The 18,194-nt window shown below is 47.4% G+C and overlaps 1 protein-coding gene across 1 annotated transcript; it reads right to left on the bottom strand.

Moving 5' to 3' along the window:
• Positions 1 to 4,558: 4,558 nt before the first annotated feature.
• TNFSF4 (TNF superfamily member 4) lies at positions 4,559 to 13,127 on the bottom strand. The gene is made up of 3 exons (XM_019291897.3): positions 12,754 to 13,127; positions 8,192 to 8,234; positions 4,559 to 6,746 (listed from the first exon to the last, which is right to left on the bottom strand). Exons 1-3 carry the CDS (start codon positions 12,949 to 12,951, stop codon positions 6,388 to 6,390), a joined length of 600 nt encoding a protein of 199 aa, XP_019147442.2. The 5' UTR covers positions 12,952 to 13,127; the 3' UTR covers positions 4,559 to 6,387.
• Between the last annotated feature and the right edge of the window lie 5,067 nt (positions 13,128 to 18,194).

Here is an 18,194-nt window from a genome sequence, read left to right as displayed (position 1 = left end):
CCTTAGGCCCAAGGAAAATATACGCCAGAAGTGAGACATCTGATAGGCATCACTGCTAAACAAAACACCTTAATTAATGTGCTTACGCAGATGATCCTCAATAGATAAGGTCATTTTTCATTACTTGAGAGAACTGTGTTCTTTCCTTATGACTTATTCCTATGTTCTCCAACTAAACTAGCTTATTTTTCAATCACAATAATTCTTATCTAAAACAATGTAATTTTACATCCATTTGGTAGGATATGTTGTATTACAGTGACTCCTGATGCTGTATGATTTAGTACTTTGCCTTGGGCTGCTGTTAAGCCAAGGTACTGTTCCAGCCTGCATGTCCTTCCCAGAAGCCTTCCAGGGCCAATTACAGTGCTCACTGCTTTTCATGTGTAGGGTCTGTGAGTGTGGTTTTCCCAGGATCCAAAACACACTGTCCTGGGGAATTTGTGGGCAGGAGCTGCTCCCAGCCACAGACAGGAATGCTCATCTGCACCCAACACACATGGAGGAGCCACTTGTCTCTCAGGAAAGCCATCTTCACCATCTGTTTGGAACTCACCATCTGTTTGGAACACCCCTCAGAGCTCTCCCTGCTCAGCACCTTTTGGTGATTTTGTCTCTCTCTGCTCTTTTGATCAGCTGTGTTTACAATGTGAAGCATGGCAGGTGTTAATTATGCAGCACCAGTTGTTTCCACCAAGTTTAGGTTTTGATCACTGATTCAGCCTCTTCTCTGGTCTAACACAGCTTTCTTTACTCAGCATTATTGCACTGACCTCAAATCTTGGAGTATTTATGGTGTGACTGGTGTTCAGTTCAGACCAACACCACCTGCAGCACAGTTCTTGCAGACAGCTAGAGCTTCTCTGGTCCAAACTGTGTGTAGATCCCTATGGAGGTCTGCAGGGTCAGTGGAGTCTCTCCGTCAGTTTCTTTGCAGTTATTTTTGCAAACCCATGCATGGGACAAAGGTGTATGTGACAGTACCTACAACAGCAAGGAGGAGTCCTGACTCTTTCTGGAATGGGGCAGTGAAGTGTCTGTCTGCATCTGTGACAGCACAGTCAATGCAAACATCAGTTTGGCACATGGGCCATGAAGCACTGGCACAGCAAGGCAGCACCTACTCCTGCTTCTAGAAAGAACAATTTTGGAAAAAGGAGATGACTTGAGTTATTGAAATCAACTGGGAATGCAGTGGGATTTGTCTCCTGTGACCTGGAGCAAACCTTTTCTTGTAAAGTGTGGATACTGCTGGGGACAGTGTATAATCTGAGGCTCTTCAGAGTAGGTGAACAGCTGCCAGAGTTAGTTCGTCACATTTTCCAGGGTGGAACACATGGAACCACAGAATCATTTAGGTTGGAAAAGACTTTGACTATCAAGTCCAGCTGTTATCCTAGCACATGAGACATTAAAGAAGTTTCTTGTTGGCAGTGTGTCAATGTCTCTGGGTCCTATGGGAAGTGATGAAGGGAGAAGCAGATCAATCAGTGTTTCAAAATGCTGCCCTAAAATAACCCCTAAAAAAGTCTGAAACCAAATCTCCTCTGTTTGTCCCCATCGGATGTGTGTGTTCTGCTCACTTTCTGTGTTGGTGACAGTAAGCCAAATAAGCAGACACTAGCAGTAATAGAAACCTTAAATTAACAAAAGAAGCCAAAGGAAAGTGAGTCCTTTGAAGTCCTTGAGATAACACCAGTGATATCTTGTCTCAGGCATGTACTTGGTGATGAAACGATAGAGCTGCTGTATCCTTTATGAATCAGATCCTATGCTGGGTTAAATGCTTATCTTTGCAGTGTGTTCAGCACCACCTTTTCTTTATAAAGAAATGGAACAGGTCTCTGGATTGCCAGTAAATAGATGTGAATTTTGCCTTAAAGCAAACAATGAATGCAATTATTAGGAAAGTACATCTGTGACCATATCAAGTTTTATCTTGCCCCAAACTGTGTCCTGTTTATTCTCTGAGCACTGACAGACCATCCAAGCACATTGGCCAGAGGCCCAGCTCTGCAACCTGTGCCTTGGCTGGCCACCAAAGAACAGCATGGACTACCAGCCCCCACAAACTGCAGAGGCACTGGAGAAAGTGCAGGTCTAGGAATGGGAGTGCTCTTGTGCTTGTGAGCAGGTGGGACTTGTAATCCCCTTGGGACAACAGGTGAGCAAGAGTACAGAGCTATCACACTTAGAAGGTAATTGTGCAAGACGAGGAAGTGGGTGTTTGAGGAGGCAGTGGCGGTGTCTAGGTGTTTGTGGAGGTTTGGTTCACTGAGAGTGAGCTCACACGAGAAACACTCCTTTAGTCCTGCCTTCCGACTCCACATGGTAGTCCCAAAATCCTAAAGACAGTCAATCCATGGACCTGCTACCAGCTTTGCATCTTTCCTGAGCTCTTCTTCCCTGTGCTTGCCTGGGCTCTGTACCCAGTGTCCTTGCTCCCCTGGGACAGGTCAGCCAGCCCCACTGTCCTCTCCTGCCCTGGCCTGTGGGTTTTCTAGTCCTCAGGCTCCTCCTTCCTGGTGCAGTGGGCACAGAGAGCCTCTCCCAGCACAGCATGTGGGGTACCAACAGGGTATGTTCTGCTCTGGGATGCTGAACAGCTGCCAGGGAGTTGCCTCACTGCGTGGCATCTCCATGGGGAGATGTGCCCCCAGTCTCCAGTCTGCTTGCTGGGCTTGCTAGCTCTTAACAGCTTTACTCATCTGCTTGGAGAACTGAGCTTTTTAGCAGCCTTCCTCATCCAAGTGGAGAACTGAGCCCTTAAGCTCCTTCCTCATCCACTTGGAAAATGGGCAAATAACCTCTCTGATCCTCCCTGGCCTTAGGGCATATAAGGCTGCAGATGATAAATCCTCCTACTCTGCTGCCACTGTCCTTTTCTGGCCTGGCACTAACTCCTCCCAGTCCTCAGTGAGTGTGTTGCTCAATTTGCTTATTTTGGTGGATTACCCCATAGCTGGACACAAGCATCTCTGGGGCTGGCCTGGATCCCTTGGAAAACAGGAACCAACTGCCAGCTCAGAGAACAGCTCTGAAGTTAGAGATTGAAGTTGCTGAGAAAAGTCTAATAAATCAAACCTTCCCAAATAGTTATTGCAGGAGGCTGCTTGGTTCTATGCCATACTTCCCCATTTTGATAGCTGAATAAGGAAACTAAATTCCTGTGCTTTCTGCTGCCTGAGCTTACAGTGCTGGCTCTACAACAGCAGCAGTCACCTGCACTTTGGCAAACACGCTTCAGCTTTCTCGTTCTCTCTGTCTAGCAAAGCTGACAGGCAATAGCTGTGACTCACTCTGGCTGATGAAATATAAGTGGTGTCTGAAAAACCACAGGCTCATCATTCATTATTACTGGTAACCATATGTGGTAGAAAATGAGGTGATTTTCACATGGATGTGAATGGACTTTAAATGTTTCCCATCATTTCTTGTGTAAGCAGAAGCAGCCTGCATCCCATTCTGTTCTGCATCACCTTCAGTAGTTCCCTCTCAGCTGGATTGCAAGATGGGAGCAGCGAGGCCAGCTTCTTCCCCAGGGTGGCCATGGCTCGTACATCAGCTTTGTCACCCTGCCCTTTTTTTTACTGTGAGTGAGGAGAGATGGGAAAGAAGAGAGAGAAGGGAAGGAGTACACAGTGGCCACCTCTGTAGCTTGTGTAACAGCTTGTGTTAGACAAAAAACACAGTAATGACCCACCTGGTAGCTGTGTCCTGTGAAATGGCCCTCATGGAAAGCCTTGTGGAGGACAGACCACAAGGCCCCCTTTCAGTGGCAGTAAGTACAGGAAGAAGAATGTGCTGCCCCTCTGGAGTTAGGGATTGTGTCCAGGAACTGCCTAGTCCGGCCTTGCACTTCCACACCTCCGGCTTCAAGGGGTGACCTAAACCCTCAGTGCACTGACCTGGCTGAACAGAGCTGTAAGATGGGACTCTAGCCCCATCCGTAAGCTCCTATAAGGCCTTAACAACCCCAGGAACAAAAATTAATGTTTCTCATATCAAAGAGACTTTTAACCTTGTGGAAAAAGGGGTCTCCAGATACAAACAAAAGGTGATGGTATGGAAACTTACTGATGAAGACAGTCAGTCCCTCAAGTAATTGATGCCAGGTATTGAATTGTTTCAACTTTTATTTCAAGACAAGTGCATGCATGTGTATGTATATAGGCCAGTCTAGTTCAGCCTGGAAGTGCAGTGGAACCAGTGTGTGAAATGCCCTCTCCTGCTCTAAACAAGAAGAAAGGGTGCAGCCTTCCAAAGAACAAATCCATTTGTGTTCTCTAGGCTTAATCTCTCTTGCTGTCCTGTGCACCCTGCACACACCATGGCCTGCCCTGTGTTAGCACACATTGGGAAGCACTAGCCCTGCATACCCTTGTGGAGAGCTGAAACAAAAGCTGAACTGTAAAAAAAAAAAAGAAGTATGTGAAAATTGCATATAGTTTTCACACCAGTGGAAATCTCTGCTCAAACACTGAATGTACAATTCACCAGTCACTGCCAAACTCCTTCTCCCCCAGCCCTCACCTTCAAAGGACACTACAAGCCCAAATGTTACAAAGGAAAATTTTATTATTTTTTAGCAAGAGAAACATATTCTCACTTCAGCTGGGGAGTGTGACAATCCCCAGTCTGGGGGCAGGGTGCAGCTGCCATCAGTCCCCGTGGTGGTAAGCATGGCCACAGTTATAAGCCCAAATATCCCTTAATGATGAGCATTCTGTGGGTGCAAGTCAGCCACAGCTTCTCAGTTGAGAGGCAAAAAGCTGCTTCTTTCTTTCTTACATGAGTAACTGCTTCAGCCACGGAGGTTTCCCCTGAGGCTCTGGCCTGGCCCAGGTAGGGAAGTTCTTTAGCCTAAAGTACATGGAAAGCTCTCCAAGGCCTGGAAGATTTCCTTAGCTGCCTGAAGCACCTGAGCCTGCAGGAGTGCTCAGCCATGAGCAGGTCAGTCCAGGTCCGGGTGTCTGGATGCCTGCAAAGCAGGAACAGTCCATGGCATTGGGAGCATTTTCAAAGAGGAGTTCAGTGCTGACAACCTGGTCTGAACCCTTCCCAGTGTTTCTAAGAAATCTGATGTAGCATTCTGACGCCTATCATTTAAATATATAAATACTTTTAACAAAAGGCTTTGGAGTGTACAGCCAGCAGTGACATGCTGAAATGTTGATGGAGTTCTTTGGGACACACGTAGTCAACTTGCCCTTAAAATCTGCCTTGCTTCAACTGAAAATCCCACAGCTGCTGGCTGTGCTGAGGTCATGTGCTGCCTGCGGCATGGGCAGGGCAGGACTTGTCTCCAGTAGCCCCAAGCTGCAACAAGAACAGGGAGGAGCAGCCCAGGATCACTGAGAGCAGTCTGACTTCAGCAAGAGCCAGGCAGGTGTGCACAGGGGCCTCATGGAGGTCATGCCTGTGAATCCCTGGTGCACACTTGTATGACAAAGTCAAGGGGAGTCACAAGAACCATCTGAGTCCTCCCTGAGGAAAGGATGCACAGACCTACAGGTTTCACTTGGTCCATTAGAGAGAACTCACCAAATCTAGAAGTCTTCGCGTTTTCTCAAGTTTTTATGTGCCTGGATCACTTTGGGTCAAGCCAGTGTGTGTGTGCTTGAAGGAGACTTTCCTCTGAGACCTTACATCTCAAGATGTAAATGTCCCACCAGATATTCCTTTGGGTCAGGCTTCAGTAGGCTGCAGATAGCTGGAACAGCCAGTGGGCCTCCTCTCTCAAAGGCTGCTCCCCAAAACCCCACAGCCAGTGCAAGACCTGTGCTTCTGCTGTCCAGTGCAGTCCTGTCAGCTCATTTCAAAATACCTCCTTCTTTCGTGGCCTTTTCCTGTGAGAAAGTCTTTATCTGGATCACTCCGAAGGCATTCCCTTGCTGCCTCTTCCCAGTTTTTCGTCTTGCCAGGCGAGGGGTTGTTGAGCAGACTTGTGCTCCTCCTACTCCCAGTGGCTTCAAGACACTTGAGGTATCTTCCTGACTTACCAGACTTTTATTTGAGAAAAAATACAGCACATTTCTACTATATACAGATACTGTCAAGTAAATAGAGAAACCCAGGGTTTCTCTGAATATGAGCTAAGCTTGGGTGACTTTCTTTGGCTTTCATTACTGTTCTCTTCAAGAGCTCCATGCATCCCTTTCCCCAGTGTTGGAAAGATGCATCCTAGGTAGCAAATCAGCTGCACAGAGCTCCAAAGAGGTGAACCCTGCATGCACTATATAAAGCCTGTCTGCACTGTGGTTTATCTGCACTCCCGCTGAGGCTTTCTGCGGCCCCAGGGAGGGATTCTAGAGCAATCTGCCTGTACAAGTACAAAACCTACAGATTGGTAGGGAAGGCTGTACTTTCCATGTTGCACTTCATTCATCAGCTCCTACAGTCAGCGCTTGGTGTCACTAACACCAGGCTAAATGATAGACCTGAGATGGTGGCATTGGAGTTGGTCGACAGAGTGATTCTGTCTTCCTGAAACAAGAAGAGCACTGTGGTGAGATTTACTGTGGTGCCGCTTTTCTGCACAGTCTGCTCCCACAGGGCACTGCTGGTTGTCTTGTGTGTCCCCTTCACAAGGGTCAGCTTCAGCAAGTCCTCCTCTTCCATGTAGATGGAACTCTTCAGGGACACGAGGTAGAGGCCATCACAGGGGATCATGATGGAACCATTTCTGATCTGAATAGGGCCTAATTCAGCACTGAGATTCATGGCTACCCCCTTGATGCTTTCACCTGGAATGGAAGAGAGCAAAGATGATCCCATGATGGCAAATGTCTTGTAGGAAATGGGTTGTTTTATACCAGCTGGCTGCAGGAAAGATTGAAAAATATAAGAAAGGGAAGAGTGAGCTAGAGAACAGGGCAGACCAGAGCTAGAATATCATCTACTCTAGACAGACATCATCTACCATGAAAACTTACAGGTTCCCACTCTTGACTAAGCTGTGCCTTTTGGCACATAGTTTATATGGATTACTCCTCCAAATTTTTATTTATGCACTATTTACTTATTCTATGTCTTAGAATACAGAAAAATATAGTAAGTAAAGCATCACTGTGAGTTTAGAAACACAGGTTCATAAAAAGAACAGGAAAATTAAGACAGTAAATAAGATGAGGAAAAAGCTTTCAGAGCTGGAAGGAAGACAAAAAGTGGAGATATTGGTGACATAAGCCTTTGTCTTGGGTTTGGCTGTTTTGTTGTTTTTTTAACAGAAGACAGCATGAAAGAGCAGCATAGAGACAGAAACAGAAGGAAATAATTAAGCAGAATAAGGAGAAATTAAACCGGAACTTAGCATGAAAGGTTTTCTCTTGGAATGAGCAGTAACAGTTCTGAGAGCTATGCTGGTCATGTTTCTCTGCTGTGCCCCTGGGTTTTCAGCACAGCAGCTGAAACCCCTGGGACCAGGGGACGCAAAAGTTTTCCAGGCAGGCAGCACAGCCCCTCTGGGCTGGGGCCAAATTTCTCAAGCTTTTCCTCTAAAGGGCATGAGTTTCCATTAGGTTGGACTCACTGCTGCCTCACACTTTTAACTGAAAGGAAAACTGTCAATAATATTTTCAGTATTATTTTAAAAATTTAGTAATTGGTTTTATCATTGAGGTGTGTCATTGGACAAACATCCAATGTAGCTGGCACGCAGAGGAGTACATCAGATATGGTGTGTGCTCTCACCCACTCTTCCCCAGGAAATCATTTACATTTTTCATAAATCAGGAAACCATTGACTTGTTTCAGAAATACCCCAAGAGTGTGCCGTGTGTACTTAGTAAATTCTCAAAAATGCCTTTCTTGTTCATTCACAGAGTGAAAGCTTGTTTTAGGAGATAGGTGAGGGTTGCAGAAATCCATGTAGATTTTCACGTTTTTTGTTCTGCTCTGGGAAAACCCATTTGTTTCATTTTGGCCCCTTGCAGCACTGGGGCAGGCTTGGCCCCTCTCCCCCAACAGCTCCCCTGGGACCTGTCCTCCATCAGAAGAAATAGCCATCACTGTGGCACAAAGCACATAAGAGCCACTTAGGTATTTCAGGAGCCACTGGATGCCATGGAGGTCATGGTGGTAGAGTGGGGAGTCAGGAGACCTCCCAGTGTGCCAGGGGAATGTGGCACAGTGGTGGCTGTTGCACTGGGGGATCATCAAGGGGCCAGGGTCCCCCCACCCCAACACCCACCTGTGTACCGGATGTGGGTCCACAGCACTTTGTCGCTCTGGGTCTGGAAAACAGAGAAGATAAATCCTTTTTAAGGCACGGGGCTGGTACCTCACTGCTGCTGCTATCACTTTCATTTCCCAGCCAGGATTGTTCATTCCCTACAAGGGCAGAGCAGCTGCATCTCCAAAAGCACAGCAGCCAGCCGCGGTGTCACAGCTGCTGCCAGCCACCTATGATCTGGACTTGATTTTAAATCATTATTATAAAATACAATTTCAGCATGGTTCCCAGCCAGTGCGACTTCCAGCCCAGTGCTGAGCCCTCCAGAGCACCCCGGGCAGTGTTTGTTTTGTTTAGAAAACCACGCTGGCGTGTGTAATTGAGTCAGACCAGACAGCAAGGAAGGACCATAGGGTGCAGAGTCTTTTCTGCATGACCTCCTCGAGCCTGACTTACAGTCTGACTTACGGCGCCTGGCAGACAGGCATTGTTCGCAGAGCGGGGACCTTGGCGTGCTGTCTCACCCTCCTGCAGGGCACCAAGAGGTGGGTCTGGCTTTATTGTTCCTTGCACTTTGGGTCAGGCTGTTACTGGGTGTGTGTCTCTCAGACGCTCTTAAGTGCCCTGAGATGGGTTTAAAACTGATTGGAGCACCTCTCCTATGAAGGCAGAACTGAGAGAGCTGGGGTTGTTCAGTCTGGGGAAGAGAAAGCTTTAGGGAGAACTTAAAACATCTTCCAGTACCTAAAGCGGCTTCAAGAAAGTTGGAGAGAGACTTTTGACAAGGGCTTGGAGTGATAAGAGAGGGGGGAATGGTTTTAAAATGACAGAGGGCAGGTTTAGATTAGATGTTAGGAAGAAATTCCCTGTGGGGGTGGGGAAGCACTGGCACAGGCTGTCCAGAGAAGCTGTGGATGTCCCATCCCTGGAAGTGTTCAAGGCCAGGTTGGATGGGGCTTTCAGCAACCTGGTCTAGTGGAAGGTGTCCCTCTCTGCTTATGGCAGAGGGGTTGCAAGGAGATGATGATCTTCAAGGTCCCTTCCAACCGAAACCATTCTATGATTCTGTGATTTGTATTTTATGAATGTAACAGAGAAAGTGAATGCAAATATAGAAGTGTGTATCTTACTGGTCAGATATGAAGACACCAAGCTTCTGTATTGGATTTTTAAATCTGAACTTTGCATCTCAAACTTGTCTCTCGTCATAACCACAGGAGACCCAAATCTGCAGTCTCTGCACAACCACAAGTCTTCAGTGTTTTGCCTGATTAAAGAGTGAAAGCTTAGGCTCAGTGCTCTGCGTTCTTCTCTTTACCTATGCCAAAGGCTTCCTAAGGGAGAAGGTGTGCTGGTGAGATGTGGGTTGGGCTTACTTTCATGTATTTGGCCTCCGGTGTTACAGGGGCAGAGCAGCCCTGAGCACAGGGAATGTGCAGAGTGTGAGCACAGACTGTCTGCAGATTCAGGGCAAAGGCAAGCGGCAGGGGAAGGCGGCGGGAGCCCGGCTGCCCGGTGTGCTCTGTGCCGGAGCTGAGGTGGGTGCCGGTGCTGGGAAAGGTCTGCTCTGGCACCCTCTAGTGCTGCCACGGCTGATGCTGCGCGCCTGCTCCACCGGCACGGCTGGATACCACTGACAAACAGAAGCTTTAATCGCTCGGTGACTCTGGTGGAACTATCTCCCTTGGCATTACTATCCCGATCCATTGCCTCAGCTGGAATCTCATGCTTGCTCTTATTCTAGGCACCCGAGTGCACAAGCATTTCTCTCCTGGCTCAGACAGGCGGGATTTCCGGGTAGTTTCTCAGCAAGACAATAGCAAAGCACTGAGTGTCTGAGGTCAAACAACATCTACCTCAATCTGTGTGATCTGGCCGCTGGTGGACAGGGTGTATTAAACACAGACAGCCTGGGTGACAAACATGTTGCACTTATAAGAATAGCAGCCCCATTGTCACTAATGCAAATTACCTGTTCTACGTATCTCTTCCAGTTATTGCATGATCTCAAAGCACTTTGCAGGTACCTCCTGTGAATCCTGCTGAGGGGATAATGTAGTACTGGAAGGACTCTGGGTGCTCGTACCAAAGTTAGTAACCTCTCTTTGTTCTGCCTTCATATGGCATGTGGGAAAAGGTGCCAGGAGGGCTGAGGACACAGAGGCGCTTCTTACTAACAGCTTCAGATTTCCCTGCGTCATTTACACACAGACTCTTCCTTTCTGCCTGGTCGGGATCCTCAAACAGGAGACTTCCTCCCGGCTGGGACACTGTGTCCAGAGCCATGCCATGTGGCAGAAGTTTCAGGAATAAGTTTGTACCTCACAAAGTGCAAAGCTCAGGGGGCTGATTGACGGGACTGCTGTGATCAACTGCCTGTGTCACACGTGGAGGTGTCCCACAGGTGGCAGGTGACCATTCTCTGGAAGTGGGTTGTACCTTCTCCTCACCAGGAGCTATTAGGATCATGGATTTTACCTCCCATGCAAGAGGAGAGGTGTGGAAAGAGAAGGTAATTCCAGCAGAGGTGGGAATTGCAGATGCAAAAGCAGGCTATCGCTAGCCTTTGTTTTAACTTCCTCATTTGGAAATCTCAGCTGAGGTTTGTCCTCCAAGTGGCATCGTGACAGAAATGAGATCACTGTCCCTTTTTGTTAAGCACAGTCTGGGCTGAAGATGCTGACTTTCCTGAGTATGTGCCATGACATTATTTATGCTATGTTTTCACACAACAGTCCAGGAGGGTTTTTTTCAGAGCCATGTTTCCATGAGGACAATGGAAAGAAATCAAATATGGTCTTTCTATGAAAATCACAGTTATTCCTTGTGAATGTAGTTAGTGTGGCACTCTGCACCTTGGAGAACAGAAGGAGACTCTTCCCAAGGATAGGGAGAGCCACTCATTTGCTCCCATGGACCAGCACTACCAAGCCTGCCACTCTCATGCTGCTGTGCCCCTACTTCCAAAAAGTCCATCTCTCCAAACTCCCTAAAAGTCAAGTCAGATCAGTACTGCTACCCCTTCAGGAGACATTTATATGGTCAGTTCATGATTATTCAGCTGAGCCCTGTAATTGCACTGCAATAAAATCCCCCTAATGTACAGCCCACAAGACCACTCCTGCACAGCACAGTGCGCTCCAAACAGGACACCAGGGTTGTCTGCTAAAATAATAGAAACCAGTCCTAACCCTGTAGTTAGCTAGTGTTTAAAACTGAAAAGGTCCTTTGGTGATTCCCAGGACCTGAACTTCTCATCTGTTGCCATTGCTGGTCCTCGAGCACCCTGTTTCAGTTGTTTCTGTTGAGGAAGGGAAACTCCAGGCATGCACTGTGTCCCCCCGCCTGCTGCTGCTCTCTTGGGTTTGTAAGGCTCACAGGCAGCAATGTCAGACCCTGCTATATTCCTCTGGAAGAGGAACATTTTTATAGAAGAGCCAGTTATTGAGAGATGAGGCTTCACAGCCAGAGTGTGACCTGGGAGAGGTTTCTGCACCTTGAGCAGTGTGATTGCTTGCTCTCCTCTGTTGTCTTACAGTGCAACTTCTCTCTCCCGACTAGTGGAAGGAGAACAGGACTGACCTGAATGACAAGAGTTATCTTTCAGAGTTACCAGGGTCATTGCTGTGAGACTCAGGTCAGTGAAACTTGTGCAAAGCACAAGGGTTTTCATTAGACAGCAGAGGACCCAGAGCATGAAGCCATCCCTCTCTTGCATGGTTATGGTTACATACCTGGCTTGCTTCTGTGCCAAGCCTAGGTGGGAGGAAAGCATGAACTCGGGTAAAACAAAGCACAACAAGCTTTAAAGTGGTACAAAGCTCCTGGAGAAGGAGTGGGAGGAGAAGCCACTACTGCACAAGCAGCACCGAAGTGGCAGTGAAAGGTTGTTGACAATCCACCAGCCTGCAAGCACGTGAGAGAGGCAAACATGTATTTGCTGCAGCTTGTGCTAGAGCATTGTGAGCTTCAAGCATCTCTGTTATTTATACTGTTTGCTCTGGTGTTATGGGCACACGAAACTCTCTCTGGAGACACTAGCATTTCTCACACACGCACAGACATGGATGACTGCTCCTAACCCCACTTTATGGGCAGGCTGAGAGCACCCAAAGGTGTCAGGGGGTCTTCCTAGAACTGGCACAGGGTAACTTGCTTTCTCACACATCTGCCTGCCATATGGTACACTTCAAAAGTTCAAGAGGTGTTTATGAGCAAATTGGGTTGTCATTCACGCACATGATCTTATTCAACTAAATGGAAATACGCACAAGTCACTGCAAGGAGGGGGGAGAGTGCGAGGGAGTCAGACCTCCCTCCCCCAGGGGTCAGTGAAAAAAACATTCTTGGAACAGTCACTCTGCTGGAAACTTGGCCCCAAACCCTGCACTGGGCAATACTGAATGTTGAGGACAGACAGTTTAAAAAAAAATTTTTAATTACTCTCATACAGAAGGGATTAAAAACTTGGGATTTGAATAGGGATAAACTTAAAGCTTTTTTTGTTTCTTAAAAAAGAAAAGAAAACCCATACAAAGCTTTACAGACCAGCAGACAAAGGGTTGAACATGAGCTCTTACCGTTGCGGGCCGCAGAAAATCTATACCAAGGTAAATCAGGCAGGCAAGCAGCAATATCCACTGAGCAACTGCGGACACGAGGTGCAGCGTGTTCCTAACCTGTCCTCTTTGCCAGCGCTTCCATTCATCCCCCACAGCTTCCCTCTCACAATCCATCTGCTCTCGATCTCTTGGCTCTGCATCCGGCTGTCCTTCCATCCCAGCCTCACTGCCAGCAGCTGCTGGGGAAGGGGCCAGGAGCACAGCAAGAGGCCAGAGGGACCAGGGGATTGATGAGCTCCTGTCTCAGGAGCAGAGATGAAGTGAAGACAGTGCCTTCAGGAGATTGCTTTATGCACAGAGAAGCAGGCGGGGGAACTTCTTTGTGACTAATCTAAATTTCCCCTTCCTTCCTTTCTTTCTTTCTTTCTTTTCTTTCTTTTTTTTTTTTTTTTTTAATTTTTTTTTTTTTTTTTTGGTTTTCTGTGTGAATGTGGGGGCTGATTTATTGCATCCCAGTTCAGTTTTGAGTAAGGGCCTTTGAAAGGAGAGGTGTTTATGTCTTTCATAGCTTCAACTGTGGACGTCTTGATATGTGTTCTTTCCAACAATAGCGAAGAGTTGGGTGGACAGTGCTTGTCTTCACTCAGTCTTTTATCAGTAAAAGCTCTCACCTCTCTGTTCAGCCTCAGGTGAGGAGATTACAGGGCTGGTTCTTTCCCTTGCTAGCATCATATAATGCTCCTGAAATCTCTTTTCTGTAAAGAAGCAATGAATAGGAAGGGATGTTGGACAGGTGGATAGCATAAGGGATTGGAAAGAAAAGATGCACTTCCCTTTTCACTTTTTTCTTCTGGTTTTAAAGCCATGGGATGTAGTGCAAAGCATAGGAGGGAGAAAATGGAGAACTGTTGGAGAACAACTTCCATTTTTGCACACTCCGAAACCTGTAGTCCAGAAAATGCCTCCAGAGGGACATTCCCTGGCCATCCAGGCTTCCCTCCTGGAAGAGGGAAGCCTGTCCCTTTGGTTGGTCTATTTGTGATTTTTGCTTGTGACACTCAGAGCTGCCAAGTGTCAGTTGACTGCAGCAGGGACCATCTCCTGTGCTTGTTTTGGGTGACAGACTTTGCTTCACTTTTTGGGGGCAGTCCAGCACTAGTCTTTCCACTGCTCTTTTTGCTGGACTTTTTGCTGCTGTAAATTACCATATCGTGACTGAAGTCAGGTGCTGCCTTCTCCTGCTGAGGATGGACCCCATTGGGAGTATTCTTACCTGCCTGCCTTCTAGGGATGAGTTGTCAGAAAGTTTCCCTTCCTCAAAATGTGCCCTCTTAGCCTGTCACAAGGCACATGTCCTGACATGTAACTTGCATGCAGAGGAAGCAGGAGTAATGTTCTTTCATGTGTTTTCCCATCTAGGCAAGGATATTTCCTGTGAACATAAACCAAATGTAGAGGATAGTGTAGCAACTGGGTAGGCAACCTGCCATGAGGACACCCCATGCACGCTGCTCTTGCTCTTGAGTTGATGGATTGAGTCAGGAATACACTCTGGTGTTTGTTGGAGAACACACCACAGGTCATGGAAACTTAGTGAAGAAGGTTCAGCTTTCATGTCTTCCACTGGCTTTTGAGTGCATGGAAATTCTTTTTCCCCTCCCACCAGTGGTCACTCTCCTGGGTGTGCTGGAGCTCCTGACTGAGCCCCAGCCCAACAAAGAGGCCCCGGGAACAGGCCTAACCCTCCTTCCTCAACCAGAAATATGACTGCAGCTGCAGCAAGGAGGGTTTGTGCTGCCCCAGAGCAGCTCCCTCGAATGCAGAGTGTGAGTTTGGAGGCAGTGTGAGTTTGGTGGTTTGTGACACTTAGCAGTCACACAGCACCTGGGAACACCAGCTGGGATGGGACCCAGGCTTGGCCAAGTCCTGCAGAGGAGTGAAGTGATGCCTTGAGGTGCTGCAGAGGCCTGTTGGGGCTGGAGGGATGTGAAGAAGGTTGTTTGCTTCTATGGATCTGCAATGTCATGTCTAGGGCTTATGAGGTCCCCAGGAAAGCTGCTCTGAGTGGTCCCAACCTGCTCCCTCCAGGAAAAGAAATTTGGGCTTGCTGCTCACTGCTTAGTTTCTGCAATAATGCCAGAATGCTGAGCTAAGACATCCCAAATCCTTGCAAGCCTGTAATTCTCACATTTTCCACACATGCCTTTGAACCAGATGCAAGCTCTTACCTGTCTCTATCTCCTCTCTCCCCGACTCTAGATTTTGTACTGGTTTTGTTTCTAAAACTCTAAAAAATCCTGTTGGTGAAGGTTGTGCTTCTCTATTTCTGAAATGGCCTTGTCATTTCTGTGCTCCCCCAGTGCAAGTGTCTCTCAGCCTGAGTTAGCAGCACTGGCAGAACAGAGGATCAAAAGCTGCATTTCAAGTAATGTCCCCGGCATTGTATCCGAAACAGGAAAGAGGACAACTCATTCAGGGGCATCAGAAACACCCATGCATAGTCTCTTCAGTGGTTTTGATTGCTTTCAGCTTCTCCTCCTGCCTTGCTTATGGAAACCCATAAGTGCATGCTACTTGGTGGCTTTCAGAGGCCCTGCTCTCCCTCTGAAGGAAACCTTCCAGGCCTTTGGAATCCTGACACATCGCAGACCTGCTGCACACACCCAGCATTTGCCAAAATCTCCTGTGTTTATCAAAATTATTTTGGTCTCTCTTCCACAGGGACCCTAAAGCTGGAGTCTCTTGGGGTTTGCCTCAACCCTTTGCAGTCATCAAGTCATCCAGTGAGCAGGCAGGCTGGGATGGCTTTGGGCATGCTGGTGCTCTGGTCATCTTGTTAGTTTTCCAAAGAAACACCTCTCAGTGACACTTTAATCCAGCAAGGACTGAAGGAAACCAGAGTGAGTTGGTAATAAGGCATGCTAGTTTGTTTGGTTTTGATGACAATCCAGTATCTCTTACATTAGTCTGTCATTTATGAGCTTTCCCAGACTGGGGAGCTGAGTGGTTTAAAACTTTGGCTAAAGTGTGTTGGTTACAGTCAAGGCTAAATCCTGCTAAAGTGTCATGGCTGTACCAGAACTCAGCTGGAGCCCCCAGCCTGCCAGTGCTCTAGATCAGTGGGAAGGGGTGCAGACCACAGCCCCTGGCCCGTGGGGAGCACTCTGTGTGTGAGAGCCACAGAGCAGAAGCCTTTAACCAAGACCTGGCAGCGCTTACTGGCACCCACCTTTATTTAGCTCCCATTTCTCAGGGAAAGTGCTCTCATCCCCTCAAAAGGAGGAACTGGGGAGTTATATAGGAGAATTTAACTTCTCAGAAGAACAGTGGAAGAACCAGTTAAACTGTTTGTAAACAGCTACAAGGAAAAAGGAAACAAGTAGCAAGCAGTATGAGTTTCCAAGAACAAAACCGGATGTTGTCTGTGGGGCAAGGAAAACTCTTGGGCAGAGGAGTAGCTGTGGGCATGCACTGTACCTTCAGCAATAGTCTTGTTTCTTTTTTTCATAATACCTGTGAAGCATGGTCTGTGTGAAACTGCTGCTCAGCAGGTGGGGAGCTGATTGAGTGATTGTTGATGGTTTGTTAACCAAATGGAAGGAAGCACCTTGTCCTCCTGCCCTTCTGCAGTGTGCCCTTTTCCTTGGGGATCTTCTGGCAAGCCAAGCAGGAAGGGGGATGTGCTCACAGGTGAGATCTGGCCTCTCAGCTCTTGCTGGTAGCTTTTACCTATAATTTAAGGGTTTGGCCTGCACCTGAAATTAATTACCAGGAGAGCAATGCTGTTGCTCTCATTGCTGCAGTCAAGTAACACAACTTATACCTGATGCTGGGTTGTCTTCTTGTGTGTTTGCCTGTCTTCCACCAAGGCTGTCCTTGCCTCAGGAATGACTGGTGGCATGGCTTGAGTTAGTGAAACAGTAGAGAATAGCAAAGGAAGCCGTTGAGGGGGAGAAAAGCAAAGCGTTACAAAGGCAAGATGTTTTGTTTGCCCCTGCTGCCGCTGTTTAATGTCTCTGTTCACTCCAGAAATAAAGTATTTTATAATTAAGATAGGTTTATTTATCAAAGTCAAGGACGTCTGCCTAAAAGGTTTGTGGAGTCCTGCTCCAGTGTCTCTGAACCACATTAACTATTTTTCTCCCTTGGTCATCAGAGCAAAAGACACCAATGTCTTTCACATGCAGCACATCAAGAATCTGTTGATTCCGGATTGATTTTAGTTGCTCAGTTCATCCTAAACTGGAAAAATATTATCTATTTTTCCATTGCTAAAATAGATTATGAATCTGAGCTGAAAGGTTATTCTTGGAGGTGACAGGCAGAGAAGCCCTCTAAAAATTCAGGAGTTGGACTAAATGATCCTTGTGGATCCCTTCCAACTCAGGATATTCTATGATTCTGTGATTAATTTCACTTCCATGTGGCTTTTTCGTGCTCATTGTGTACAGCTACTTTTTGGCTGATGTGTGTGTGTGTCAAGGATTTCTGACAGCAAAGGCACTGAGCCAGTAAGGAGGAATTCATGTTAGTCAGGCTACTTTTGGCAGTGTAAATTAGAGACAGAAATGGCGAAAATGCTGTGAAGTCACAAAGAAAAATATTGATATTTAGGCAGAGCCAGGATTCTGTGGAGAGATCACCAAAGAGGAGCATGATCACTTCACTGAGTTAAATCTCACTGTGCCTCATCCCACAGTGCTGCACTGGTATTTTTCCTAGGAAGCTGCTTTATGGGAGCAAGGAGATGAGCAGTGGATGGATTCCCCAGCACACTCCTCCAGCAGCTGCTGGTGCCTCACTGCAGTGTGCAGAGTCCTTTTTCCTGGTTGTCACAGACCCTGGGCCAAGAGAAGGCTGTTTTCCAAGAGGACACAGTGCCGAGCACCGGCTGCATTGGGCACAGCAAATCTAGGCAGGACTAGGACCTGCCCCCCTGGCAGTGCTGGCAGCTGTTCTGGTGCCCGGCCAGGTGGGATCTATAAGTGACTGGGGCAGAGCCCAGTGCTTAGTGGTGGTTTCCCATGTCAGTGCTGTGGTTTCCAGCACAACCCCGATGGGTAGCAGAGCAGCCTTCCCAGCAAGCCAAAGTCAGCCTTGCCTCAGCTGGCAGCCACCACAATTCACACCAGACTTGTCAGGTTCCAAAGATCAGCTGCTGCCCCTTTTTGGATGTGACAGGAGATCTTCCATTGCTGATTGTGGTTTGCCCTGAGCATTGTCTCTCTGTCTCACAGTGGGCCGCTGTGGACTGTGCTGTTCTGTTCCTTGGAGTGGACTTCTCTTATCAGCTATCAGCTGAGTGGGTTGGGGCTAAGCATTCACTGTGACACCTTTGAAAGGTCGAGGTGAACTTAGTCACACACATCTTCCTTCCTATGTCTTACAGCTGCTTCAGTCAGAAATCCCACCGTAACACACCATCTTACAGTAAGATATCAGGAGAGAAAAATCAGATA

Source organism: Corvus cornix, chromosome 8, assembly GCF_000738735.6.
Source record: "Corvus cornix cornix isolate S_Up_H32 chromosome 8, ASM73873v5, whole genome shotgun sequence".
NCBI classification, from domain to species: domain Eukaryota; kingdom Metazoa; phylum Chordata; class Aves; order Passeriformes; family Corvidae; genus Corvus; species Corvus cornix.
This window is presented reverse-complemented; position numbering and strand designations above follow the sequence as displayed.

Bases quoted from the DNA above. Each gene is read 5' to 3' on its own strand.
- TNFSF4 (XM_019291897.3), bottom strand. From the start codon at position 12,951: ATGGAAGGACAGCCGGATGCAGAGCCAAGAGATCGAGAGCAGATGGAT. The intron at 8,235-12,753 runs GTAAGAGCTCAT...TCTGTTTTCCAG, and splicing joins ATTTTCTGCGGCCCGCAACG to ACCCAGAGCGACAAAGTGCT. The intron at 6,747-8,191 runs GTGGGTGTTGGG...CTTCCATTCCAG, and splicing joins GACCCACATCCGGTACACAG to GTGAAAGCATCAAGGGGGTA.